Raw genomic sequence first — 16343 nt, forward strand, 5'->3', positions numbered from 1 at the left:
ACAGGAAATGTGTCAATCCCCTTGAAAACCAGATCCCTAGTACCTAGCTCAATTTCTAGCACATAGTTAATACTCAAGAAGTATTTGTTGAGTTAATATACATGTAATATATACAACACACACACACACAATCAACTTCTGCTAAGAGAAAAGTTCCTAGAGAAGATGTTATTTTGTACTTTTCCCATTACAAGTGATTCTTTCTTCAACCCACCAAAAAGACTCAAAAAGATGGCATGTCTAACATGACATGTTAGGCATCTAGTTTAACGTCACAAAAAAGGAATGAGGTATAAGGTATAAAATGACTAATCAGTCATAATTACATCCACAATATTTATTTCCTTGGGGAAGAATATTTATGCTAACATTCTCTAGAATTGCAATGACTTAAATAGGTTCAAATTAATCTCTTCTTACAAAACTCCATTATCTAGAAACCATTTATATAGAACTGCTTTACTGAAAGCAAAGTTGATAGACATGAAACTCAGATATAATACCCCACTGGTTCCCAGAAGTCAAGGGGCTATGGCACCTCACAGAGTCCTTCACAGAATGCCAAGAAAATGGTAGGAGAGGCACCCTGAATTAACACTCTTTTTGATTCCCTGCCCAAGAAATAACACTGCAGAGAGACAAATTCAAGTCAGTGTTGGTATAGGAGTAAATCACAAGCTCTCTCTACCAGGCTTTCAAACTTTTTTTTACCATGACCAACAGAAAGACAGTTTATAAGCTTCTAACTGAAACAAAAGTGTCACAAAACACTACTTACTATGTGTGATGCACTAGTATCTCCCATTTTATTCTGCGCCCCCCTCCTCCCCTCAATGCTGGTTGCTTCTACCAGAAAGCAATGAAGTACTCAAAGGGTCGTATGAAAAGAACAAAATTTGAAGGCACTCTCACTGGCCAAACTTAGAACAATTTGACCACTAAAAGTAATAATGACAATTTATGTAATTAATTGTAAAACCTTGAATACTTACATATGTATAAATATGTATCAATCCACAAATAGGGGAGCAATACATAGTTGCCACCACTAATGGTCATTAACAACAACTTCCTACTCTGAAAATTTACAATTAAAGGAAAAGAGTTAAGTGTTTACCATGACTTTCAGGAGAAAGTGTGGTTTATCCTCCTGCTGAAGAGAAAAAGTAAGGCAGGCACCAATGGCTCACACCTGTAATCCTAGCTACTCAGGAGGCAGAGATTAGGAGAATAGTAGTTCAAAGCCAGCCTGGGCAAACAGTTCATGAGCTCCTATCTTGAAAAAACCCAATACAAAAAAGAGCTGGCAGAGTGGCTCAAATGGTAGAGCACCTGCCTAGCAAATATGAGGCCTTGAGTTCAAATTCCAGTACTGCCAAAAGAAAAAAGAGAGAGAAAGCAGTTCTTTTCAGAGTATGTCAGCTAGTAAATTTACAGTGAATCACAGAATTAGAAAATCATCATTCTGTGATGCCTGGTGAAATAAATGATTCAGACAAAGGTTTTTTAGTGGATGACCATTATGCAAAAGCCTATTAGAGAAAAGGATATTCATATTATTACTTTATGTATTACTTACTAATTAAAAAGAGGAAAATTAATGTATTTGAAAATGAGAAAATACAACAGCACTACCAGAAGCAAGTAAATGAAATTTAACAATGAAACAACATCACCAATAACTGAACAACCTGACAGAATGTGCCTTGTGTGGAGAAATGGGTACACAATGTAACCTATGAAAGTACTCTTGGCAAAAATGTTTAATCTGAATAGAATTAAGCCTTTAATCCTAACTTCTAGTATATAGAAATATGTGGAATGGAGGAACAAGTTAAATGATACCACAAGAAAACAGAAAAACCTAGAATGTAGAACATTCTAAAGATAAATGCCTATTCTCTTCAAAAAGTCAATACCTGGCTCGGGGTGAGGCTCAAGTGATAGAACACCTGCTCAGCAAGCATGAGGCTCTGAGTTCAAACCCCAGCACTGCAAAAAGTTAAGCCAGGAGAAAAAAAGGATAGAGAAAGTTGTGATGGATTTTAAAAGTCTAAAGAAACATATGACCTAATGCAATAAAAATTTTGCTTAGATTTCAGTTTGCAAAACTAAGTATAGCTATAAAATACACTTGAGGGACAAATGGGAAGCTTCTGACATGGACTAATATTGGCAACTTAGTGGTAAGCTTCTTAGATATAATACATGGTACAATAATTATTAGGAGCCCATCCTCATTTAGGACAAATGCTGAATTTTCTAGGGGTAAAATGTCAATATGTCTGCAACTTATTTTCAAACAGATCATGAAAAACATAGTACATACATATAGATAAAGCAAATATGGCAACATGTAAATAATTTTTACTCCAAGTGTGGAATGTGGCTAGTCACTGGTATTCTTTCAATTTCTGAAACATTTGAAACTTTTCATAAAAAAAATTAGAGGAGGGGGGAGATACCACATAACCCATTAATGTGATATAATTCACTAAAGGAAAGCAACCTGAAATTTGAAAAATATCACTCTAGTCACAGTGGGGATTACAGTGACATACCATCTCAAGTCTCTATTTAGTCAATCTGTTGCGAATGTTCTTAAACCTATTGTGTACCCAAAGAGAAAAATGAACCTTCAACCGAGCACCAGTAGCTCACATCTGTAATCCTAGCTACTTGAAAAGCTGAGATTGAGAGGATCACCATTCAAGATCAGCCCGAGGAAATAGTTCTCGAGAGACCCCATCTCAAAAATAACCAGGGTGAAATGGACTGAATGTGTTACTCAAGCAGTAAAGTGCCTGCTTTGCAAATGTGAAGATCTATATTCAAACCCCAGTCCCACCAAAAATAAAAATAAAAAATAAAATAAACCTTCATGAAAAACTCATGTGAAATGAGATTTTTTTATTTTTATTCCACACCACTTGTTAAGAATCTCCCAAGTTTGGATCACTTTTCTAGGACAGCCCAGGCAAGTAGTTCGCAAGACCCCATCTCCAAAATAACCAGAGCAAAATGGACTGAGGGTGTGGCTCAAGTGATAGAGCACCTGCTTTGCAAGCATGAAGCTCTGAGTTCAAATCCCAGTCCCACTAAAAAAAGTCTCCCAAGTTTTATACTTTTTTGCCAATTAATTACTTTACTTTAAAACAAACAAACAAAAAGATAATCGGTGGAAAAATTCCCACCGATATAAGGGAAATTTTATTTGTCTCTACTTCTAAAGGATTTTTCCTAATCCAGGGCCCAACACAGATAACAACGAAGTCCTTTTGATCCTTTTCCTCACCAATTAATATCCCCAACTACCCTTTGCCTCCAGTTCTCAAGCTGCTTTCCAGGACACCTGGAAGCAAGCTGCATGGCTGACTACAGAAAACTTGCTCCCACACTACATCTGGCTCTGCCTTTCCACCAAATCAAATGCCAATTTATTGCCCTCTGATGTACAGTCTATTAGGCCACTTCCTGGATGCCCCCACTAAATAATGGGCCAGAAACTCAAGTCAATAATGTGAGTTCCACAAACCAGCAAGTAATTGCTCAATAAGCGTGGAACAAGGAAAGGTCAGTTGTGATCTGTGCACATGTGGCAGTTCTTCATAACTCAACATACAGTGGTAACAATAGTAATAGAAGGCTGGTGTTACAGAAGTGACATGCAATAAGAAGCCAGCTAAGAGGAGACCAGGAGTGCTTGTCCATCTAAGTCCTAAAATATCTACAAAGAACAAAGGAAAAGAACAAATGTCCCAAAACTGATAACAGGCATTTTATCTCCTAATTTCCTGAAGCAAAACTGAGAACATAAGGTAGTCTCTGTTCTCCATCTACTACATTTTCTTAATGAGGTGATCTAAGCTGAAATGACCTAATTTGCATTTTGCTCTATATCTGACTATCTTCTAATGGATGCCAGGAAGAAACACACACACACACACACACACACACACACACACACACACACACACACGTATTCGTCCAGTATCACTTCAGAAACTGGAGTAATTAAGCATCTATGAGCATAGAGAGGTAGCTAATGAGTAGCAAGGCTGAGACAAACTTCACTATCTTTCCTACTCAAAACTACATACTGGATTTCAAGCATTTGGCTTCCTCTGAAACCTTTTTGGCATTTACCCTGAGTTTGAGTGGGTGTAAAAGAAGAAAGGGACTCTTCCTGCCTCCTTGTTAAAAACAAAACAGCAGCTGGCTTTCCCTCTTTTTACTCAACTGATTGCTGTCATAGCAAGTTGGGCATATACCCAGAGAGAAGTTTCAAGCCACAAGAGGTTAACTGTACTAACAAGGACAAAGGCAATGACAGAAACACTAGAAACTCTAAACACCTACCACAGACCACACTGCTACACTGCCCCTGACCCTTTGCTGAGACTCTAAAGAGTCTTCATTTTCTAATCTTGAATACAAAAAAAAAAAAAATGCTTGGAAAACATTTTCTGATTTAGAATTGTCAAATAAAGAGGGTTTAGAGATCATTGGTGAAGGCCCCACTTGGAATTGAACTTGTGAATTATTTAAGGCCAAAGAGAAGACCAAAAGAACCAAGTATGACAAATTTTGGCAGACAAATTCATGTAAAGGGCTAAATGTTGGGAAAGGAAAGGCTGAACCAATTTATAGAGGTGTCTATTTTCTATGTCCTTTTTTACTTTTTTTGAATTATAATAAAACTAAGATTCATCTTTCTTCACATGCTAATTAATAATATTACTTTTACTACTCCCCAAAAAATAGACTCCTATAGAAAAAGTGAAAATATGCATTTAATCAATATAAGAGATTATGACTACAGCAAAAATTTTTAATATAATGTACTCTTTCTTTTTTGTTTGAAACAGGGTCTTACTATGTATCCCAGGCTGGCCTCCACCTTACTATATAGCTCATCCTAGCTTTGAACTTGTGATCCTCCTTCCTCAGTCTCCCAAGTGCTGGGGCTACAGGTATATAATGTCCTCCTACTCAATCTTTCCTGACAGTGACTCCTAAAATCTCCTTTCCTACACCTCCCCCATATTCCAAATGAAGCTTGAAATCTGAGGCATTCGTTTTGATTCTATTTAGGCAGCTATTTCAAAGAGGCCTAGGCCAGACAGTTGTTAAGTCATAGTTCTTCCCAGGTTGCCTTCCAGACGCTGTTTAAATGTTCTCTGAAGAACACCCACAGAGTGGGAGAAAATATTTGCCAATTATACATCAGACAAAGGACTGATAACCAGAATATACAGGGAACTTAAAAAACTAAATTCTCCCAAAACTAATGAACCAATAAAGAAATGGGCATGTGAACTAAACAGAACTTTCTCAAAAGAAGAAATTCAAATGGCCAAAAAGCACATGAAAAAATGCTCACCATCTCTAGCAATAAAGGAAATGCAAATTAAAACCACACTAAGATTCCACCTCACCCCTGTTAGAATAGCCATCATCAGCAACACCACCAACAACAGGTGTTGGCGAGGATGCGGGGAAAAAGGAACCCTCTTACACTGTTGGTGGGAATGTAGACTAGTACAACCACTCTGGAAAAAAATTTGGAGGCTACTTAAAAAGATGGACATCGATCTACCATTTGATCCAGCAATACCACTCTTGGGGATATACCCAAAAGACTGTTACTCCAGAGGCACCTGCACATCCATGTTTATTGCGGCACTATTCACAATAGCCAAGTTATGGAAACAGCCAAGATGTCCCAGCACTGACGAATGGATTAAGAAAATGTGGTATCTATACACAATGGAATTTTATGCAGCCATGAAGAAGAACGAAATGTTATCATTCGCTGGTAAATGGATGGAATTGGAGAACATCATTCTGAGTGAGGTTAGCCTGGCTCAAAAGACCAAAAATCGTATGTTCTCCCTCATATGTGGACATTAGATCAAGGGCAAACACAACAAGGGGATTGGACTATGAGCACATGATAAAAGCGAGAGCACACAAGGGAGGGGTGAGGATAGGTAAGACACCTAAAAAACTAGCTAGCATTAGTTGCCCTTAACGCAGAGAAACTAAAGCAGATACCTTAAAGCAACTGAGGCCAATAGGAAAAGGGGACCAGGAACTAGAGAAAAGGTTAGATCAAAAAGAATTAACCTAGAAGGTAACACCCACACACAGGAAATCAATGTGAGTCAATGCCCTGTATAGCTATCCTTATCTCAACCAGCAAAACCCCTTGTTCCTTCCTATTATTGCTTATACTCTCTCTACAACAAAATTAGAGATAAGGGCAAAATAGTTTCTGCTGGGTATTGAGGGGGGGAGCGGGAGGGGGTGGAGTGGGTGGTAAGGGAGGGGGTGGGGGCAGGGGGGAGAAATGAACCAAGCCTTGTATGCACATATGAATAATAAAATAAAAATAAAAAAAAAAAAAAAAAAAAAAAAAAAAAAAAAAATAAATGTTCTCTGAAAACCTCTGGAGGTCAGATGGACTCAAACCTCCTAGCTCAGATTCTGAATTCACAAAGCTTGAGACAGACTGTGTATCCTACAGGTGTGTTTGTCCAAGACAAACTATATTTAAATAAACTCCTAACACATTCACTTTCTCCTGGCACCTGTTCCTCCCTCTTAAACTCAAACATATCATTTCTTACTGTCCCAATAAGCTCAGTAAAGAAATATCCAATCCCTCAGAATTATTCTATGCAACTCACTGATGTCTTTGGAAATATCTAAATTCTAGCTATAACAGCTTTACATAAGAAAAAAACAAAAAACATATAAGTTATCATTTTTATTCATTTCCTTGGCTTTTTGTAATGCAAAGGAAAGAGTGGGACTAAGAAAAGATCATAGCAGATTGGTCTTACTCACTGTTATCCATTCCATACCTGATAAGGAAAACGCCTAGCACACAGCAAAAATTCAACAAACACTGGTTAGCAAAACTCAATAACCCAAGACCAGAAGAAATCCAAATCTTGGAGAATCCCAAGAAGAAGAGTTCCAAAAAGCTAGAACAGGTCCACAGTTAATATGAGTACTTACCTCAAAAGCCCATGGTGGCTCATGCCTGTAATCCTAGCTACTCAGGAGGCAGAGATCAGGAGGATTAAGGTTCAAAGCCAGCCCAGGCAAATAGTTCGAGAGACCCTATCTCAAAAATGCCCAACACAAACAACAGGACTGGCAGAATGGCTCAAGTGGTAAAGCACCTACCTAGCAAGTGTGAGGCTCTGAGTTCAAACCCCAGTTCCACCAAAAAAAAAAACAGTGATCTCAGTTAAGTGGCATGTACCTGTAATCTCAGCACTTGAGAGGTACAGGCAAGAGGATCATGAGTGCAAGCCAGCCTGAGCAATTTAGCAAGTTCAAGGCCAGCCTGAGTTACATAGTGAGACTTTGTCTTTAAAAACAAAGGGCTTCTGATTCTGATGTGGCTTAGTGGTAGAGCAGTTTCCTAGCAGGAACAAGGCCATAACCCTAGGGCCATGAAAAGGAAAAAAAAGGTGATCCAATAACAGAAGATTTTGGCTGTGATACTTTTAGACTGTTCCTTTCTTCCTGCTATAAACCAAAAAAATTTTTAGAAGTGTCTCTTTGTGAAAATCTAAGTTTAAAGACCAAGGACAAAGACAGCCTAAATCTGGAAGCAAATGAGTACAACCAAATACCACAAATCACAACTGGCTAAAGCCCATTCCATAAAGCTATACTGAATGGAAGTACTAAGGCTTGCAAGGACTTATCTATTTAGGAACAAACTAACCATGCACTATGTCAGCTAGAATCATTTTTCTAAATTGTGTTCTCTTTTCAACCTAAAACAAGACTAGTATCAAGTGTTCTGATATTTTACCTTCCCTTCTATGCCCCTATTCCATATCACAGACATTTACCACTGGGTCTCTTTTGAGACTGAACATAATGCCAATATGTAAGAGCCCCACAAGATTACTATAAGAATGAAAGGAAATGTATCTTTGTAATCTAAAGCCATGCAGGGCTTGGGCAGATGTAAGGGAGAGGAAGTGGCCCTTTTGCCCCTAAGCCCAGGACACCCCAATCCTGCAGGCAGCACAGAGTTAACTACCCACCCGTTCTGAGAAGCACAAAGGTACATCACTGCAACATGCCTAACATTTACATTGCCTCTCTCTGCTCATTAAACAGGTTTTGGTTAAATAATGAACAAACTGTATTACAGACTCCGATGAGAATTCCAAAATTATAAATCAACTGGGAAAGCCCAAAGGGGCAGACAGACAGGGAGGGGGGAGAAGGATAATATTGACTAATATAAAGGGCGCAGCTTGACAGTGGATATTCCTGCCACACCTGATCAAACACACTCCATAGGGGGAGGGGAAAGAGAGCAAGAGAGGGGAGATGGGACAAGACAGCCTGAAATTTGCATCCGGAAAAGATTAAAACGGATTCTTTGGGGATAGAGAAAATACATAATATATATTACTATAAATGCAAAACTGTACTAAAAGCTAACTCAAATGTCAAAGATTACAGCTTGAATAAATTTAAATATAAAAGCCATGTGCTTCCTTGAGTTAATGAGAGAGACATAAAAGAACAAACCAGGCCAAGAGGCTGAACTGAGCCTTATGCTGCCTTTTCTGGGCAATGGGTCCAAAGCTCAGCAGCAACTGCACTGAAAGACTTCCCTCCAGAGTTCTAAATCCAAAGAACTATGAATCTATTATTTTGCAGCCCACATTTGCTTTTTAAAAAAACTGAACTGTAAGGAGGCCTGCCTGGGCTACATTATGGATTCTGGATCAGAGTCATCTGGGTTACACAGTGAGGTCCTGTCTCAAAAGAAACAAACAAAAACAACAAAAAAATATTGAACTATAAAGCTGGGTGCAGTGGTGCATACCTATAGCCATCCCATCTACTCAAGAAACTAAGTAAAACAGGAGGATTCCTTGAATTCAGAAACTCAAAGCCAGCCTAGGCAACACAGGGAGACCCTGACACATTAAAAAAAAAAAAAAAATTTTGAACTATAATTCATATACCATAAAATTGCCCTTGTAAGGTATATAATTCAGTGCTTTCTTGTATATTTACAAAGTTGTGCAACCATCACTACTAATTCTAGAACATTTTCCTTACGCCCAAAAGAAATCCTGTACCCTTCACAGCCCTAGAAACCACACATCTTTTTTAACTCCTTAAGAATAACCTCCTAAAGGGATTCCTAAGAGTACCCAAAGAACAAATGAGGGGAGCCAGACACTGGTGGCTCATGCCATTAATCCTAGCTACTCAGGGGACAAAGATCAGGAGGACTGCAGTTCGAAGCCAGCCTGGGCAAATCATTTTCAATACCCTATCTCAAAAAAAAAAAAAAAACCCATCACAAAAAAGGGCTGGTGAAGTAGCTCAAGGTGTAGGCCCTGAGTCCAAACCCAAGCACTGCAAAAAAAAAAAAAGAGAGAGAGAGAGAGAGCAATCAAAAAAAAAGAGAATTGATTGCTCTCTCTTTTTTTTTTTTTTACAGTACTGGGGATTGAACCCATGATCTCACACTTACTAGGCAAGCACTCTATCTCTTGAGCTACACCCCAGCCTTCTTTGAGTTTTTAATTTTTTTTTTTTTTTTTTAAGATAGGCTCCCAATAACTTTGTCAGGACTGGACTCAAATTCATGATCCTCCTACCTCTACCTCCCAAATACCTGGGATTACAGACATGTACTATCACACCTGATCCAAACTTTGACCTTTGACACCTTTTTTCTTCCAAGTGCAACCTTCTCTTTAGATTGGTACTAGAATATTCTGTTATTCTAAATGCTATAAGGCATGAAGTCATCATGCAGTTTGGGCAAATACTATTGCAAGTGTGCTCCAAAGGCATATCTGTAAGAATAACTAGTATGGATTTAGCCAACCTTATAGAGACAATGGACTTATTAGATAATGCTCCTAGTATAAGAAGTAGGTAGTGCTTAACATGCAGCAGATGCTCTATTTATGAGAAAAGGAAAATAAATCATTTTGGTTTACTGACAAAATCCAAACAGCTACCCATTTCCAACAAAAATGTTCTTACCAACCAAGCCAGCAGATAGCCTAGAAAAATGCACAGTCTTTGTAGTAAAGGGACCAAGTCCAACTCAGTTTCATGAGTTTCCTGGGTAGAAGTCCTAGAATTCCTGCTATTCCCCCTTCCAATCTAAGTGGTACACCATAACTAGTTCCATAACACAGACACAATCCCTTCAGTTTTTCTCTTCAAGTTCAAAACCCTTTCCCAGCTGCCTACAGGCTTCCAGAAAGTAGTCCTCCTGACACTGCCAATCAGAAAAATCTGTTTGTTTCTGTAAAAGAAATAAAAAATTGGTCATGGACTGCAGAGTCCAGGACCACAGGAGCAGCTGACCCATAAACCTGCTCCTGGGAGCCAGCACTGTGGTGGGTCAGACCCAATCTGAAAACCATGAAATGCTCTATATTGGGTCCACTCTGTCATTCTAAGGCAGGTAATCTGCTAAAACTTAAGAAGAATGGGGCAACCTTGGCAGGCACCATTTCAATATCTGCCATAGCTGTTGGCCTTAGAAAACACTACATACTACCTTCTTTCTCACTCCAGAGGAAAAGCTTAGCAATACCCTGCTAAATTGCTAGTATCACTGACAAAACTGGCTTCTCAACACATTCTGGTTTATTAACTCCAGGTAGCAGATAGTCTGCCTGGATTCAAGGACATAAGAAAATTAGGAAACAGGTTCAACTATATAGCTCTTAAAAGTCATCATGTAGTTAAAGCAAATACTAACTAAAAGTGTGTGTTCCAAAAAGACTCCACGTCTTGGACTACATCACTTACCACAGATGAAATTTTGGGACGTCAAGATAGAGGAAACAGAAGTGGAATTTAGACTGGATAGCAGGCAGGAAATTTGACTATGTCAAGACAGCAGCACCATCTCAGCTTCTCAAGGTCTGTAGGGTGCCCAAAAAGCCTACAAAGACTTCTCCAGAGTAATCTCAGCCATTTTGAGGTGTTAACAAGTACCTACAATAACAATCTCTCACTGTGTACAAAGTATTTACCAAGTGTTTCCAATTATATAAACTTTAAAAAAAAAAACAACTCATTTAATCCTCTTATGTCTCATATAAAGATAGTTCTCTACACTCTACCCCATCAAAAAGAATTATAAATCTCCATTCACTGTATTTTCTTTCTAATTAGGATATATAAGCTTTATCTATTAACAAAAAAAAAAAAAAACTGTGTAAGTAAGCCAACTTTCTGAAGCAGCCAAGTCACTGATACTAAAACACTCCAGGTAGTAGCAGCATCAGCCCTGGTAACTAGCTATCACCTCCTCTATACATGATGCTTCCTGCTAACATTTCCAAAACTTTCTCAATTGAGTGAAATTTGTTCCTTTACAGAAAACATGTAGGAAATCCTTAGATACCTTCATTCCATGTTTAGGAAAGTAAAAAGAATCTTTCTCTAGATCTTCTTCCACATTTATCATTAATGGAGACAACTTTTTTGCTTGTTGTTTAGTTTGTAGAAGCCTAAATAACATTCAATTATTATCTGAGATATGTCATAGGATTACAGCATTCTAGGATTACATCACAAGAGCACTTTATAGGCAACACAGGAAAACAGCTCTGAGACTTTCCCTTTCAGTCTACATCTACTTGAAAAACAAAGGCGTTGAGATCTTCCTCCTTCACACACACACACACACACACACACACACACACACACACACACAATTTTGCATATACATTCTCTTCTAATTGTGTGTACAGAAGCAATACAGAACAGGGGAAGCATATTATTAAAACCAGGAGTCAGATGCCTGAATTCTAATTCTGACTCCACCTCTCAGGATCAGTATGATCTCAGCTAAATCACTTTAAACCTTTCTGAGCCTCATTTTCTTTCATCCTTGCCATGCCTCCTTCACACTTTTGTGTAAAATTTATCAAGGGCAATAAATGCGAAAGTGCTTTTGGAAATTCTAAACGTGAGTATTACATAAAGTTATTATGATTAGGAAAACAAAAGGATAAAAGATTCTGGGAACACAGGAAGATTGAAAGATTAGTAAGACAGAAAGCAATGCAATAAACCAGGGACTGACAAACTACAACCACGGGCCAAATCTGGCTTGAAGATTTTTTTTTTTTTTAAATATATATATTGCTGTTTCATTATGTATTACCTATGGCTGCTTTTGAGCAACAAAGGCAGAGTTGAGTAATTGCACAGTTACATATGATCCACAGAACCTAAAATATTTACCATATGGTTCTTTACATAAAAGTTTACCTACCCCTGCAATAAGTCAAATACATATTTTTTTTTAACCAGGATAAATAAGTAACCCTACCTACACATGGAGACTTACCTGTTATACTGTTTAAAACTTCCTTTAGATGACTGAAACTATGCAGCAGAGGGTCCCGTTCTTCATCCTATAGAATACAACACACAGGTTAAAAAAAAAAATCATTAGCCGGGTGTTGGTGATTCACATCTATAACACTAGCTACTCAGGAGGCAGAGATCAGAAGGACAAATAGTTCAACACCGTATTTCCAAAAAACCCCATCACAAAAAAAGGGCTGTCAGTGTAGCTCAAAGTATAGAATGAGTTCAAATTCCAGTTCTGGAAAAAAAAATCATTAGCCAGGAACCAATGGTTCATGTCTATAATCCTAGCTATTCAGGAGACAGAGATCAGGAGAATTGTGGTTTCAAGCCAGCCCAGGCAAACAGTTCTCCAGACCTTATCTCAAAAGAACCCATCACAAAAAAAGGGCTGGCAGAGTAGCTCAGGTGGTAAAAGCACCTGCTTATCAAGTATGAGGCCCTGAGTTCAAAAACCAGTGCCACCAAAAAAAAAAAAAAAAATTATTATTGGGCCAAAACTAAAAAAACAGAACAAAGGATAGATCAATGACTCTTTTTTTGAATCCAACCAGAAAATGCAGTAAGTCTTCCTTACAAAGAAAGGAAACTCAACCATGCTTCATATTTTCTTGTTCCTTAATCTCTTATTTCATAGTGTCTCTGGGCTTAGCCAAAATAGTGAATCCTTTAGTGCTAATCTACATCATGACCACAAAACTCAAGCTACTACAGATTGCCAGCCCTTTATATGTGCATTATTCTGTCTCCTCTCCTTCATTCTCATTACACATATGTGATCACATAATGATGTGATCATTTATTTTTTATTTCTTTTTTCTTTTTTTGGCAATACTCAGGGCCTCATTCTTGTTAGGCAGGTGCTCTACCACTGGAGCCACCCAGCCAGCCCCTTAATCCATTTTTACAAACATGAGAAAATTTCAAACAACTCACCAAGTATATTTATATACATAAACTAAGTTGGAAAGTTCTAAACTTATTTTTGTAAATATGCCAAAAACTGTTTACATAGATCTACAAAAAAAAAAATCTTTGAACATACAAGTGCAACAAAAAAGTCAACTTTTTAACAGGTAAGGTTTTTTCTTTTTAAATATGAAACGCTTCAAGAATTTGCATGTCGTCTTTGCACAGGGGCCATACTAATCTTCTCTGTATCATTCCAGTTTTAGTGTACGTGCTGCCTAAGCGAGTACAGTAACTTCTTATTCATCTGACTGGCAAGATATGGCCTGCTCAGCCAGGCACCTCTGGCTCACACTTGTAATCCTAGCTACTCAGGAGGCAGATTGGTTCAAAGCCAGCCCAGGTAAATAGTTCGAGAAACCCTATCTCAAAAAAACCCATTACAAAAAAAAAGGGCTGGTGGAGTGGCTCAAGTTGTAGGCCCTGAGTTCAAACCCCAGTGCTGCCAAAAAAAATATGACCTCTATATGTACATGTTTGCTGAAACCACACTAGCAGTCCCCCACCATAAGGAGTACCATCACCAAGCCATAGTCTACCAATCAATAACTACTTTAAATGAATTTGATAGCTAATTATATACAGCCCTATGGAATCAGAAGATAAGGAATCTTTCTGACATTTTTAGGCATACTAAAGTGGTTCCAAGTATCAGCTTAAGTTGTCTATAAAAATATGGAGAAGATGTGTATGTCTGTAATCCCAGTTACTTGGAAGCAAAGACTACAAGGAAACAAAGATTACTGTTTGAGGCCAGCAGAAGCAAAAAATTGGTGAGGCCAATCTCAACAAACAAGTTGGGTGTGGTAGTAAATGCCTATAATTCCAACTATATGAGAAGTATAGGTAGAAGGATCAGGGTCTGAGGCCAGCCTAGACAAAAACACAAGACTCTATCTGAAAACTAAATAAAGCAAAAAGGACTGGAGGAGTGGCTCAAGTGGTAGAGCACCTGCCTAGCAAGTGTGAAGCTCTGAGTTCAAACTCCAGTACCACAAAAAAATAATAATAATAAAGTAGACAAGAACAGTGTCATCTTTTGGGTCCCACAGGGAAAAAGCTTATAAATTTGATGTTAGTTAGAATAAAACAGAAGTATGCTTGATACCAGCAATGACTATGAATTTCTATTCCCATTATCACTGGAATCTTGATTACTGTTTTAACCAAATAACAAGAACAGCTATTACAACTCAGAAACTGGGCTATCCTCCCATTCCCCACTTACCTGTGGTATATGGGTACTCCATCGGGCATTTCGTTTGATAGCTCCAACCACAATGTTAATCTCCCCTTGAATGATGTAAATATTCTTATCTATCATCTTGGCAAACCTATCAAGACAGTTAAAAGACTGGTTACTATTTGGTTATCCACAGCATAACCCATGCTTAATCTAAGGTTAGAAAAGTTACTTTTCAGTACCAAGATTTTTCCATCTTGATGATAGAGTACATCTTATATTATGAATCCAAACTACCTGGCTCCCCTAGAAGTCTCTGGAGTAACTCAAGATAAAACTTGCCAGATGAGTTACAGCTTACACACTGAGATCAGGAGGATCACAGTTCAAGGCTAGCCCAGATGAATAGTTAGAGAGATTCCACTTCCAAAATAACCAGAGCAAAATGGGCTGGAAGTATGGCTCAAGCGGTAGAGTGCCTGCTTTGCAAGTACAAAACACTGAGCTCAAAACCCCAGTCCCACCACCAAAAAAAATAAAATAAATAAAAAATAAAACTCAAAACTCAACAATCCAGAAAATATCTCAAAGGCACCTCAAAACTCTTGGGCAAGCATGACAGATGCTTCAAAGTCAATTGAACTTACAATGCTTTTAGGTTTATAGGTAGTTTATGGCCTGAATATGAAATGTTCCCCGCAGGCTCATATACTGGGGGCTTGGTTGCCAGCAGATGGGCTTAGAGAAGTTTTTGGATCCTGAGGGCTCTGAACTGACCAATGGATTAATACCTTGACGGATTCATATGCTGGCATTATTGGGAAGTGGTGAAAGGTAGGAGGTAGAGCCTAGTTGTAGGAAGTAGGTCACTGGGGATGTATCTTGGGGGCTGCAGCTTGCCTGGCCCCTTCCTATATTCCTTCTCTCTGCTTCCTGTCCTCCATGAGGTGAATAGCCAATGCCACATACTCCCATCACTATCATGGGCCTCACCATGGGCCCAGAATCAGCAGAGTCAAGGACTATGGACTGACACCTCTAAACCATGAGTTAATTAAATCTTTCCTCCTTTTAAGTATCTACCAGGTATTTTGTCCTAGCAGTGTAAAAGTAACTAATGAAAGATATATTTGTGATAATAGTTTGTTAAAAACAGTATCTCAGGGGCAGGTGGAATGGCTCAAGCATGAAGCCCTGAGTTCAAACCCCAGTACTGCCACAAAAAAAAAAAAAAAAAAAAAGACTTAAAAACAGTATTTCAAATCTTCCTTTTGAAAAAATCTACTCAGTAAAGTAATAATGACGGGTCAAGTTAAAATAAAAGAATAAAGGTTATTAAGAAAAACAGCCCCTCAGCCAAGTGTGGTGGTTTGTACTTGTAGTCCCAGCTCCTCAGGAGGCAGAGGCAGTACCTCCAGTTGGAGGCCCTTGATTTGAAGGCCAGTCCAGGCCTTTCAAAGTTAGCAAGACCCTATCTTAAAAACAAAATAAAAAAAGGCAGAGTGGCTTAAGTGGTAGCACGCCTGCCTAGGAAGCGTAAGGCCCTGAGTTCAAACACCAATACCGAAGGAAAAAAAGAAAAGGCTGGAGGACATAGTTCAGATGCTAGAATGCTTGGCTAGCAAGTGATTTCTCTACACTCAATTCCCAGGATCACCAAAAAAAAAAAAAAACCTGGGTTCAGAACCAGTTTCAATGTCAACTTAAAGACTTCATCCATTCTGCCAAGTCAGCTCCAGAAAAACTGGACAATGACAATGATACAACCTTTGTAAAGTTCTAA

The 16343-nt window shown here is 38.4% G+C and overlaps 1 protein-coding gene and 1 non-coding gene across 9 annotated transcripts in view; both read right to left on the reverse strand.

Moving 5' to 3' along the window:
* Gbf1 (golgi brefeldin A resistant guanine nucleotide exchange factor 1) overlaps window positions 1–16343 on the reverse strand; it is a 123796-nt gene that overhangs the window by 98342 nt on the left and 9111 nt on the right. For all 8 annotated transcript variants that reach the window (XM_020171217.2, XM_020171216.2, XM_074078432.1 and 5 more), the window contains exons 2-3: window positions 14606–14711; window positions 12386–12452 (exon numbers count right to left, since the gene is read on the reverse strand). In XM_020171217.2, the coding sequence (XP_020026806.2) occupies window positions 12386–12452; window positions 14606–14701 (163 nt within the window). In that variant the 5' untranslated portion in view covers window positions 14702–14711. The remainder of the gene's footprint in view (window positions 1–12385; window positions 12453–14605; window positions 14712–16343) is intronic.
* On the reverse strand, window positions 13501–13607 carry LOC141425178 (U6 spliceosomal RNA). Its single transcript, XR_012450269.1, has one exon. It is a non-coding gene; the product is annotated as a U6 spliceosomal RNA (small nuclear RNA).

This window comes from Castor canadensis, chromosome 7, assembly GCF_047511655.1.
Source record: "Castor canadensis chromosome 7, mCasCan1.hap1v2, whole genome shotgun sequence".
NCBI classification, from domain to species: Eukaryota; Metazoa; Chordata; class Mammalia; order Rodentia; family Castoridae; genus Castor; species Castor canadensis.